Genomic DNA, 13471 nt, shown 5'->3' with positions numbered 1-13471 from the left:
GTCTTGGCGACTATTTCTCAAAAATCCCCGACAACATGCCCAACAGAGCTACTAAGAAGTCGACCAAAACCGCCATCCATGTAGATGTGCAGGAGGAGCTAGCTAACGTTAGCGAATCTAACAGCATTACAGATCCAGGCACAATGGACCTGGTGATTCAAAGGATGACGGATAACATTACTAAAGTGATCGATGTTAAGATAAGAACGGTCCTGGAAGCAATAGCAGGCCATTCAGCTGAACTACAGAGGGTTGTCAAACGTGTTGATGAGGCGGAAGGAAGAATTGCTACTGTGGAAACTTCAACTACATCCATGGACACTAAGATAAAAGCACTTGAGAAACAGGTGCGCGAAATGGCGGAGCACATTGACGACTTGGATAATCGAGGACGCAGATGCAATATACGTGTTGTGGGACTCCCGGAAAATTCTGAAGGGACACGTTCAGTAAAATTTTTTGAGGAATGGATCCCTGGCTACCTACAAATGGACACTAAGGCTGGTCGGGTGAAGCTAGACAGAGCACATCGCTCTCAAGCACCGATACCTGGTCCCAATCAGCGCCCACGACCAGTGGTTATAAAGTTCCACAACTTTACCGACAAGCAGCGCGTCATGGATGCGGCTAGAAACATCGGTTCTGATGGTAGTCAACGTAAAGGTCCAAAGGTCTCATTCTTCAATGATTATTCCACAGCAGTTGTACGAAGGCGCAAAGCGTTTGATGAGGTGAAGGCCCGACTCAAGAGAATGAAGATCGACTACGCACTGCTGTACCCGGCCACATTGAAGATTATGGTCAACGGATCGCCTAAAAAACTCTACACATCTGAAGAGGCTGCTGCGTTTATTGACTCTCTCGGGTAAATAACCTTAAGCTGCACCTCCGCAGCATTGGATAACGTCTTATTTTATTTTTAATCTGATCATGAAACAGGGGTGTAAGTTCTCATGTGCTCCTGTTCAGTGACATTCGTATTGTTATTATTTTTCTTGCTAAAGTAACTGCCGCCTTAGCTCAGACTGAGATATGTGTGAACCTATATTGGTGCCCAGGCTTGGTTTTAGGTGGAATAGCCTCAATCTTCTATTGATTTTAATTTCCACATATATAAAGGATGAGGCTATTGAGTGGCAATGCGGACTTAAGAGTCTACATTGGAGAGTTGAAATCCCCTGCATGTTAGCTAGTGGGAAAACCCCCTTTTGGATCTTTTCATGTTTAATTTTTGGGTTTAGTATAGTTCGAGTTCAGGGTTCATATCGTTTGTTTACGCTCAGTGAGATAGAGGAGAGTTCAACACATGGAAAAAGGTACCACCCCATTTTTACAGTAGAATTCAGTCTGGATATTGAATGGTCAAAGCGCAATGGCAGGTAACAGATTACGTATATGTACATGGAACATTAGAGGGAGCCATAACCCCATTAAAAGGAAGAAGATACTGTCCTTTTTGAAAAAAGAAAATATTGATATTGCCCTATTACAAGAAACTCATTTGAATGATAAGGAGCATCTGAAATTACAACAAGGGGGGGTATGGTCAAGTGTTTTTCTCATCATTTACATCCAGAAGTAGAGGTGTAGCAATTCTTGTGAAAAAGAACCTACCACTTAAGGTCTTGAAGTGTGTGAAAGATAAATTGGGTCGCTTTGTTATAATTAATGGTACTTTACAAGGGCAGAGCATTTCCATAATGAATATTTACTTCCCCCCTGCCCACCCCCCTGACTTCCTCACTAAGGTATTTCTAGACTTTTCAGAATTAAACTCAGACACTGCAGTGGTTGGAGGAGATTTTAACTGTTTGTTGAACCCCCCTTATTGATAAGCTTCCCAGTGGTATAGCCTCACTCTCTCCTCAAGCTAAGTCACTTACGGCTATTTGTGACGATCTGGGGTATGCTGATGTTTGGAGAGCTTTTCATCCCTCCAACAGAGAGTTCACTTTTTTCTCTGCACCTCATGGATGTCAGACTAGAATAGATTACTTTTTTATGCCCAGGACGTCACTGCAGTCGGTTTTATCCGCTAGGATAGGAAGCATAGTCATATCTGATCATGCGGAGGTGATCCTGGACATAAAACTCAACGGGGCATTCAATCAGTCAAGACACTGGAGGTTGAATACAACCATTCTTAAAGACCATACATTCACATCATATTTTATTACAGAGTTTAAGGCATTTTTCTCTATTAACTCTCAATCAACAGATAACCCCTCACTCCTTTGGGAAACCTGTAAGGCGTACGCCAGGGGTCTGATTATGTCATACGCAGCCACTAAGAGGCGGAAAAAGCGTGAAAAGCAAAAAACACTAGAGGGTGAATTAGGAACTAAAGAGAAGGACTACATTGAAACTCCCACTCCTGCCCTATTAAAGGAAATATCAGTCATTAGATCAACGTTGGACTCCCTCCTAACACAGGACGCTGAAAAGAAAATTAGATTTGTCAAGCAAAAGCTATATGAACATGGCGATAAGCCAGGAAAGTACTTGGCGTACCTAGCTAAAAAGAGAGCTGACTCACAGTCAATTGCAGCTATTACTGATTCTGATGGCAATCATTTATATGAAAATAAATTGATAAATGACTCATTTAAGAAATTCTATGCAAATCTTTATGCCTCAGAACTGCCAAATGACGCAGCCAAGTTAATGGAGAACTTCTTTTCTAAGATTGAGCTCCCTACTATCTCCGAAGAACAGAGGTCTCTCCTTAATGCCCCTATTACCGAGGAAGAGATATTGTCCGCAATTAAGAATCTGCAAAATGGTAAGGCCCCAGGACCGGACGGGTTTTGTAGTGAGTTCTATAAAGAATTCCATGGCCTGATCCTTGAGCCATTGCGTGATATGCTTAACCACTCATTTTCAAATGACCAGCTCCCCCAAACGCTGCGAGAAGCCAACATATCACTTATTCTCAAAAAGGGAAAATGCCCGGAGTCTTGTTCCTCGTACAGACCAATTTCCCTTCTGAATGTGGATAGAAAATTGCTTTCTAAAATTCTAGCCACAAGATTAGAGGACTCACTGCCGCTAATTGTGAAAGGAGACCAAACTGGCTTCATTAAGGGACGCAGGTCATGTAACAATGTCAGACGGCTTCTTAATGTAATTGAAGTCTACCAACGAAGTGCTATGGATGGTCTTGTGCTCTCCCTAGATGCTGAGAAAGCATTTGATCGTGTGGAGTGGTCTTACCTATTCTTTGCTCTAAATAAATTCGGACTGGGGGACAACTTTATAAAATGGGTGAAAGTTTTATATGATGACCCTCAGGCTGCTGTCCTTACTAATGGACTACGGTCAAATAGCTTCCCTATACACAGAGGTACCAGACAGGGCTGTCCTTTGTCCCCCCTCCTATTCGCACTTGTTATGGAACCACTGGCCGAGGCCATCAGGGCAACGCCTGCTATACAGGGGCTGCTCATTGGCGATGTTCACCATAAAATAAGCTTGTATGCTGATGATGTCCTGATATTCATTTCTAATCCCGAGACTTCAATCACACCTCTTATTAATATTATTGAGTTATTCAGCGAATTCTCAGGCTACAAGATTAACCTCACTAAATCAGAGGCTATGCCACTTGGTAACCTTCACTCTGTACCTAATACTTCTCCCCCCTTCCCTTTTAAATGGTCTCCCTCAGGTTTTACGTATCTGGGTATATCTGTAACTCCTAAATTCCAACAAATGTACAAAGCCAATTTTGTTCCCTTGTTCGACACAATAAGACAGGATCTGGAGCGCTGGAACTCTCTTCCGATTTCATGGTTGGGTAGAATATCCCTCTTGAAAATGAACATTTTACCTAGGCTACTCTACCCAATCCAAATGATCCCAGTATTACTCTCCAATAAGGTAATAAAGGATGTAAATGGATGGCTAAGTTCCTTTATATGGAGTAAACGCAAGCCAAGACTTAAGATGGCAATATTGCAGCTGCCAAATTCTATGGGTGGCTTGGATCTGCCCAATATCAGGTTCTATCAGTGGTGTGCCCACCTATGTTATATTTCAGACTGGATCACAAACGATGACTCCTCTATTTGGTTAGACATTGAGACTTCTCTTTCAAAATACCCTTTACAGGATCTTCTGTTTTTCACAAGTTTCAAGTCTGTAAAAGATCATTGTAACAACCCCATTACACTTAACACACTCAAAGTATGGAAGTCAGTTCAACGTTTCCTGGGAAGGTTCAAACTAACCTCTGCTCTTACCCCAATTCTTAACAACCCAGATTTTGCTCCAGGATTGCTGGATGCTGGCTTTAACGTTTGGCTTAATAAGGGCATACGCAGACTAAATGACTTATTTGCAGATAAGATTTTATTGTCATTTGAGCAGATGGTCGAGAAATATCAACTCCCAAAGCAGGACTTTTTCCGTTTCCTACAAGTAAGGCATTATATTCTGAAGAGCACCACCTTAATTGGCAACCCTGATATGTCTGTCATTGAAAGAATGCTTTTTTTCCCACAAAGGAAAATGTCTGTAAGTCTGCTTTATGATGCTTTAAGGTCCTTTTCCGCTGTCGATACACAGAGGGTGAAACAAGTGTGGGAGAAAGAACTGTCTGTTACTATTGATGAAGAGATGTGGGAGGACATTTGGAAATATGCAAAAACAATATCTATATGTAATCGTACTAGAGCAATTCAATTAAGAATAATACACAGATTGCATATATCCCCAAATCGCAGACATGCTTTTAGCCCCTCTTCCTCCTCTCCTCAATGTCTTAAATGTAAAACTGATACAGGCACCCTAACACATTGTTTATGGTCATGTACCAAAATACAAAGATATTGGTCTGGTGTTCTGCAAGAAATTGAAAAGATCCTAGGGGTCGATCTAGAATTGGCCCAGTCTCTCTACTGTTAGGTCTACCTAGTAGGCATGTAACTTCTGTGGGTAAGAGGAGGCTTTACAACATCCTCACCTTCGCAGCAAGGAAAAACATACTTTTACAGTGGATTAGTGATAAGGTTCCCTCTATTAAAGATTGGCATAAGATACTATTTGAATGGGTACCGCTGGAATATCTGACATGTACATTGCATTCTAAGACAGATCAGTTCTACAAAGTATGGGAACCTTACCTAAATTACCTAGAACCTGAAGTGTCAGCTATTATGCTGCAAGGATTCTCTTAGAATGGTGATCTATGTATTTCAGAATTACACTGTACGTTCCATGTGGGGAACTCAACTTCTTGGTTTAAACTGAGCTCTTTATTTTCATGTATTTTAATTTTTTTGTATTTTATTTATTTATTTTTATTATAATTTTTTATTTTTTTTTCTCTGTTCATGTTTGATTAAATGTATGTATTGAGAGACGCAATGGGGGGGATGGGGTGAGAGAAGCGCTGAGCGGGGAGAGGAAAATGGTGGGTGTGTATGTATGTGTGTGGGTGTGTGTGGGTGTGTGTGTGGGTGCATGCATACATACGGATATGTGTAAGTGAGTGCGTTTTTTTTTTGCCTTGTCCTTGTTGTTGTATCTCTTAATATGGGTGAAAATTGTGAAACTCCAATAAAAATACTGTTACAAAAAAACTTGGCTTTTGAAGACTTTAGAAAGGCAGGGCAGGATGGATATAGGTCTACAACAGTTTGGGTCTAGAATGTCACCCCCTTTGAAGAGGGGGATGACCGCAGCAGCTTTCCAATCTTTAGGGATCTCGGACGATACGAAAGAGAGGTTGAACAGACTGGTAATAGGGGTTGTAACAATGACGGCGGATAATTTTAGAAAGAGAGGGTCCAGATTGTCTAGCCCAGCTGATTTGTACGGGTCCAGGTTTTGCAGCTCTTTCAGAACATCTGCTATGTGGATTTGGGTGAAGGAGAAGCTGGGGAGGCTTGGGCAAGTAGCTGTGGGGGGTACGGAGCTGTTGGCCGGGATTTGGGTAGCCAGGAGGAAAGCATGGCCAGCCGTAGAGAAATTCTTATTGAAATTCTCAATTATCGTGGATGTATCAGTGGTGACAGTGTTTCCTAGCCTCAGTGCAGTGGGCAGCTGGGAGGAGGTGCTCTTATTCTCCATGGACTTTACAGTGTCTCAAAACTTTTTGGAGTTAGAGCTACAGGATGCAAATTTCTATTTGAAAAAGTTAGCTTTTGCTTTCCTGACTGAATGCGTGTATTGGTTACTGACTTTCCTGACTCTATAAACTTGTTGGATGCCTTTGCTGTTTGTTTTGGTTGTGTTTCAGATTATTTTGTACCCAACATAAATTTATGTTAAATAATGTATTGTGTCATTTGTCAATCACTTTTATTGTAAATAAGAATAGAATATGTTTCTAAACACTTCTACATTAATGTGGATGCTACTATGATTACGGATAGTCCTGAATGAATCGTGAATAATTATGAGTTACAAAAGCACAAATATCATTCCCCCAAAAATGCTAACCTCTCCTGTTATTGTAATCGTGAGAGGTTTGCATGTCTTGGGGGGATAATATTTGTGCGTCTTCATTTCAAATCCAAAGTGCTGGAGCACAGAGCCAAAACAACAATAATTACGGAGGACACTGTACCTGCCTGAAGTGTCCTTCTATCTCCTACCTAGGGTCTTGATCAAGTGGATTTTGAAGAGTGAAAGACTGCATGTAACCCCTAAACCCCTGATGCCCTTCACTTCAATGAGGAGATAAAGTTTTAAGGAGAAGCTGAAACAGAAATGCTGTATCATCATGTCCCAAGTACATATGATATGGCATGTTTGGTAGAGCCTCTGCTAAAAACAAAATGGATGTTCCCATCTCCTCTTGTTAAAAAGGACTTTTCCTTACTGGTTCCCAGCAGCTTTTTGGTCATGAAAGAAAGCAGATCTCAAGTAACGATGAAGCAGATAAGAAGAATAAGTGTGAATGATTACAATAAAGTCTATATCTAGGCCAAGTTGTTTTACTGTAAAGAAACTAAAATGATAAAAAAAGATCCTATCTACAAAGCACACTGACACAGAGATTACGCACTACAGTCAAAGGTGCAACAATATTTAATTAAAATATATCATGGAGAAATGCCGGTAGGAACAGTAACCCCTACATATTGCAGTTTTCCATCAATCTTGTACCAGCATGTCCAAACATTGCAGGGTTCAAATAATCTTAATTGGCAGAACAGCGAGCATGGCTGGAATGATGGCTGTGGCCATAGATTTGCCTTAAGCTCAGTGGGGGATAATCATTCACATCATATTGTGACTATTATGACAAACTGAAAAAAGGTCTCCAGTTACAGCTACTTACATTACAATTAGTCTGTAATGGTTTCAAATAAATCTTTTGTAAATTATAAACTGTGGAGCAATACTTTCCTCTCAATCATATTACAGCATACCATGAATAATCTGCACTGCAAAACTAGTGACAGAGTGAAAAGCTTCCTGTTACAATGTACCGAGGACTCTACTAACCTCCTAAGAACAAATTTCCCACTGGGCACAGATGTAATTTCAACGTCTAGTTTTGATTTCCTTTTGTTTGAGTTATCAACTAACGTCAATTCAACAAAACATTTCACCATGTCATTGAATTTAGGTTAAAAGTTGGGTGAATAAATATGAAATTCCATTACGTTGATGGCTTGTTGCAAATTCAATCAGTTTTCCATGTTGATGCAACGACATCATATTGAATTATTTTGTTGAAATGATGTGGAAACAATATCGATTCAATCAGTTTTTTCCCAGTGGTTTATGTGCTCTTAAAATGTATCTATCTATCTATTTATCTATCTAACGCTCTCGCTCTCTGTCTCTCACTTTCATTCCCTTCCATTGTGTCTCTCTTTACTCATCGAATCAACTGCTAATTGAGCTGATTCAATAAATTAGCAGATGCAATTGGGACATGGCTGGCATGTGATCTGGATAGATTTCTACTATACAGAGCTGAGCTTCCTCTCCTAACACCTGGGCTGGTTCAAAATATACTGTCATTGTGTATGTGTCCCAAATGTCACCCTATTCTTTTGGTCAGAGCCCTGGTCAAAGGTAGTGCACTATAAAGAGAATAGGGTGTAATTTGGGGGACACACACACTGTGTTTCAGTCAGCAGTCAGTGGCGTAAGTGCATGTTACTCTAGCAAGCTATTTTGTTCAAGTGCATTTGGAAGTCTCCCTTTTTTGTGGTATTTATATTATCACATCTGAAAGCCGTTGTGTACTTCCTGTTGTCACACACTGATCAGTTTCACCTGTCTTTGTGCTTGTCTCCACCCCCATCCAGGTGTCGCCCATCTTCCCCCATTATCCCCTGTGTATTTATACTTGTGTTCTCTGTTTGTCTGTTGCCAGTTCGTTTTGTTTCGGCAAGCCTACCAGCGGTTTTCACCTCTGCGCCTGTCTCTCATTCGTTTCTGTTTTTCCCGGTTTTGACCTTTCCGCCTGCCTTGACCCTGAGCCTGCCTTACCTCCCCGGAGCGCTTTGATGGAGACTCGGGCACCTGTCGGGCGTTTCTTGCTCAGTGTTCCCTCGTCATGGAGCTGCAGCCTTCCTTGCCCTCGGACCGCTCTAAGATAGCATACCTCATCACGCTGATGTCCGGGAGGGCCCTCGCCTGGGCTACGGACATTTGGGAACAACAGTCGGCCATATGCTTCAGTCTGGAGGGATTCATGGCGGAGGTGAAAAAGGTTTGAGCTTCCAGAGTCTGGGAGAGAGACTGCCCGGAAGCTGCTTCGGCAGGACTCCCTCAGTGCGGCAGACTATGCAGTGGATTTCCACACGCTAGCAATGGAGGGTGACTGGAACCCGGAAGCGCTGTTCGACATGTTCCTGCATGGATTTTCGGAGGAAGTGAAGGACGAGCTTGCAGCCTGGGAACTACCGACGGATCTCAACTCACTCATCTTAACCATCCGGATCGACGGTAAGATATGGGAACGTAGGAGGGAGAAGAGGTCTGATAGCGGTCCCAATCGCTCACTCAAGGATCCCACCTTGCATCTGATGAACTCCGGAAGTTCCCGGCGTCTACGTCCCCGAGAGGACCCGAGCTTACCCGAGTTCCTCCAAGAGCCTCTGAAGACTGCCGATTCACCTCTTCCCGAGCTGATGCAGGGTTAGGTTGTCTCCAGCTGACCACGTCCGCGGACTTGACACACGGAGTTGTCTGTATCGCGGTACTGCCGGTCAAGTACACTTCGCTTCCGCAGCACCGACTGGTATCCAAGAAGGACATGCCAGATGTTTGGCGCGCCGCAATAGCCCCGCGGCTACATCCCCGGAAGCCGGGACCTCCTTCGACCTCGGGGCAGGGGATTCCAGTACCTGGTTGACTGGGAGGGTTATGGCCCGGAGGAGAGGTGCTGGGGGGGGGGGGGGGTGTACTGTCACACCCTGTGTTTGTCTCCATCCCCCTCCAGGTGTCGCCTATCTGCCCCATTATCCCCTGTGTTCTGTTTGTCTGTTGCCAGTTTGTTTTGTTTCGTCAAGCCTACCAGCATTTTTCCCTCTGCTCCTGTCTCTCGTTTGTTCCTGTTTTGACCTTTCTGCCCTCCCTGAGCCTGCCTGCTGTCCTGTACCTTTGCCCCACTACTCTGGATTACCGACCTCTGCCTGACCTGAGCCTGCCTGCCATCCTGTACCTTTGCCCCCTACTCTGGATTATCGACCCCTGCCTGCCTTGATGTTTGCCTGTTGCTGTAATAAACATTGTTACTTTGTCACAGTCTGCATTTGGGTCTTACCTTAAACGTGATACTTGTACCCCCTGGTTGGACATTAGCCTCCCTCTTGTAAGGCAGGTGTTGAAGGAGATTCTTAAAATGGTATTGTCAAACTAATTTCAGGGCTATCTTAATGACATTATCAAAAAGCCTGGTAAAAAGTAGCCACATCCCTAGGCAAGAGGGAGCTGGCTTGGTGAACGAGACTAGGTAAGACCGTAACTTGGCCTTATTGTATGCACTTTAATTCTGTCTCTGGTGTTCAGTTCATGAGATCACGGTCCAATCAGCAGACTATCAGATAAATGAGACTAACCTCAATAACTTGTTACCTTGAATTCATGGTTTTAATTACCTCCATAACAAATCATTGCACCCCTATAACAAAATGATTGTTGTTGGGCACAACGAAAAGAGACGTTGGGCACCACCAACAGTCATGCATAATTTGATACTGCATGACTTACTGAGACTGGATGATAAGAGCTTAATGGGTATTTTATTATCATTCATCCCACAAAAAGAACCAATGTATGTCACGTCTCCCGAGTCGAGGTTAAATATATAATGGAACAGGCATGAAATATCAAAACAATTCAAAAAGCATAACTAATGCTGTCAGAGAGAGCGCTATGATGAATTTGAAAGTAGGATGGTCTGACTGGGTCACTCTAAAGAACTCACCAGACGCTCAATCTTTTATCACTCTACTTTGAGGAAAGTTTGACAACATCTGACATGGTCTACATCCTATATTCCCTACATAGTGCACAAGTTTTGACCAGATCCCCAGTGGCCCTGGTCTAAAGTAGTGCACTATATAGGGAAATGGGTGTAATTTGGGACACACTCACACAACCCATGCTGTCCAAAGCCCATTGCTTCATGTGTTGATGAAGTCACTATAGAGCTGGACAGCACACAATCTGTCATGCGAACATTATCTCATTAAACTCATTAGACCAAAGATGGGCCCAACTATTTTACACACAGTCAAGATACTTTCTTGGGTTTTTACCTTTACCTCAAACACATTCATTAAACTGCTAAATTTATTTCGCATTCCACCGTCTCAATCACCTTCCCTTGCCACCTTCATCACCTTCCATAAGGCTTATCAAGGTGCAATGGAAGGTGATTGAGAAGGTGGAATGCTGAATGTCATTACAAAAGGTGAACCAACTCTAGTCTCCATTGAATTTTTAATATTTCATTAAATGCACTGAATCATGAATAGGCTATCAATTTCCATAATCAACAGAACACATCTCCCTCTGGAATGCTAAATAGCAGCCTCGATACATTGTATTCCTTTCAATTGTATCAATTGGTGATTTAGTAAGCAGGGGTAGACTGGCCATCTGACATTGCGGACATTTTTTTGGTGCAAAATTACCATTATTTGATAAATAATAGGGGCCTCAAGGAAAAAAAATTGGTCGGTGTGGGGGCCTTGATGAAATACATAGGCTGGTGTGGGGGCCTTGAGGAAATAAATAGGCTGGTTTGGGGGCCTCAAGGAAAGAAATGGGCCGATTTGTTAGAAATCCCAGGGTTGATTTCTGGTCCCAGTCCTCCCCTGTCAGTATGGTACTGAACCCCATGCTGATCAACTGGGTACAAACCAAGTATGATGAAAATATGCAGTTAAAACAGTTATAACACCTTCATTACAACATTCATTTAACTGTCTCACCTGCAGCTTAGCGTTCTTCATCATGAATCTTGTTATGGAGGCAGCTCTGCAGAGTGGTCACTAACTGGCACAGCCAATAAAGTCATAAAATCTAATTTTAACCTAACCTTAACCACACTGCTAACCCTAATGTCTAACCTTAAATTAAGACACATTTTGACTTTGCAGCTGGCCTATCTAAGGGGAAATAGCTCAGTTCTGCCTCCAGGACAAGACTCATTACAATAAACGTCAACCTGCTTATTAACTCCTGTGTCCACTTTTACTTTTAGACCACACAACTTCATACTGTTAAATACTTGTGAGGACAAAAAGTGTCTACTAATGATAGCCTATCCACTAACAATGTACATTTTCCTTGAATGCAAATTATTCCTTGAATGCATGCTTGTCAACAAAGACTAATGAGCGTTTGAGTCTCTCGGGAAATGAGAAGGGTTTGCCCAAATAATTTGTAATACTCATATAATATATATAATATCGTGTGTGTGTGTGTGTGTGTGTGTGTGTGTGTGTGTGTGTGTGTGTGTGATTTACAAGGTCCAAATCAAAATTTTGTGCGCGCTTTTTCCCGCCGTTAATGGTCAGGATGACGGTTTCACACCTTAAATGTGTCAAAATAATTTACATTAAACATACTCAGACAACATCGACAAACATCTCAGAGGACACGGGCTGCATTTTAAACGGAGAGCCTACTGAAAGGTAACATCACGCATTCCAACAGATTGTCTAATGGCAACGGGCTGTAGCGCGCAGGCAACCTTTTACATGATTTAGGTCGAGATGTTGACTCATGCTACCTGTTAACCTCATAGGCTTTGACACCGGGGCAGACATGGTAGGCTATATAAAAAGGTATTCAACCAAGCACCTTACCTTTCCCTTTCGTTTCCTTCGCCATCCCAACCTATGTGTCTCTACCAAGGTAGGTGCGGAGTCATTGGGGTGTCATTTTGTCAGATAGTTTTAACCGATTGGGCGCACACTCCCTCGTCCCCGCACCTTGACGCCAGCCAGACGGAGGATAGGTAGCCCTGAGGCAGTGAGGCTGCGCTTTTTGTCTCGTCTTGAATTCTGCAGCTGAGCTCTTCTGGTTCATCGGTGACAAGACCCACATCCAGCGGCTCTGGCTCTTGTACGAAACACACTTTCAGTATTTGTATCTGCAGACTTCGTTACTGCCCTCCCTTCCACTACTCCCATATCACTACAACTGTTTCAAGAACCAGTGTTAGACTGCCTCCAGTGGCTTGCCGGTGTGCCACCCAAGGGCGTCCGTTATATGAGGCTCTGCCTCCTGCACAGTTGGGATTCCAAGCAAAGAAATGAGTCCACAGTGACACAGTGACGCAAACTGAATTACATGGGATGCATTCCTAACCATTGATGCGAGGTCTAGAAACAAATATAGCCATACTGAAAATGACACATCTACAAAATCTCACTTCTGCCTACTTAATTAGGTAGTTACAACTGTATGATTGTAGAGTAAAATAATAAAGATAAGATAACCTATAAGCCTGTAAACAACAGACTGGGGTTAATGTTTCAGTATGTTGAACCATAACTAAGCTGCATTAAGCAGACATGACAAATAGCTTGACAAAGACTCTTTATTGACCTTAAAGACATGATGATGATAATGACTGTCTCCGAGCCACAGATGGGGGCCTAAAGGCAAGGACTGACTCTCACCTTGTCATGACTCTAGTTTAATTTCTTACAGCCTTGGCTCCTCCACAATGTTAGGTCAGTGACCCAGCTATAAAACATACTAGAACCAGAGTTCAACAGCATAGCATCGCAGCACATTCCTCATGGTCCACAGACGGCTCACATCACGTTAGGCTTTGTGCAGAGTGGACTGTTGCTTTTGAGAGAAACTGTTATTAGCCACATGGATCAGATGCATGCATTAATGGCCTGCGTGATGATGATGGATGTAGGCTGATTCCCAAATGGCACCCTATTCACTAAAAAGTGCACTATAGTGTGCACCGTAGTGCACTTTGGTCCTAGCCTGGTCAAAAGTAGTGCACTATAAAGGCAAAGGGTGCCAT

The 13471-nt window shown here is 42.8% G+C and overlaps 1 protein-coding gene across 1 annotated transcript in view; it reads right to left on the bottom strand.

Moving 5' to 3' along the window:
• Window positions 1–12692, bottom strand: part of LOC106612781 (membrane-associated phosphatidylinositol transfer protein 3) — a 177180-nt gene extending 164488 nt beyond the window's left edge. Inside the window, exon 1 of the mRNA XM_045724624.1 lies at window positions 12288–12692. Coding sequence (XP_045580580.1) covers window positions 12288–12312 — 25 coding nt within the window. The 5' untranslated portion in view covers window positions 12313–12692. The remainder of the gene's footprint in view (window positions 1–12287) is intronic.
• Between the last annotated feature and the right edge of the window lie 779 nt (window positions 12693–13471).

The sequence above is a fragment of the Salmo salar genome, chromosome ssa09 (assembly GCF_905237065.1).
Source record: "Salmo salar chromosome ssa09, Ssal_v3.1, whole genome shotgun sequence".
Taxonomy (NCBI): Eukaryota; Metazoa; Chordata; class Actinopteri; order Salmoniformes; family Salmonidae; genus Salmo; species Salmo salar.
This window is presented reverse-complemented; position numbering and strand designations above follow the sequence as displayed.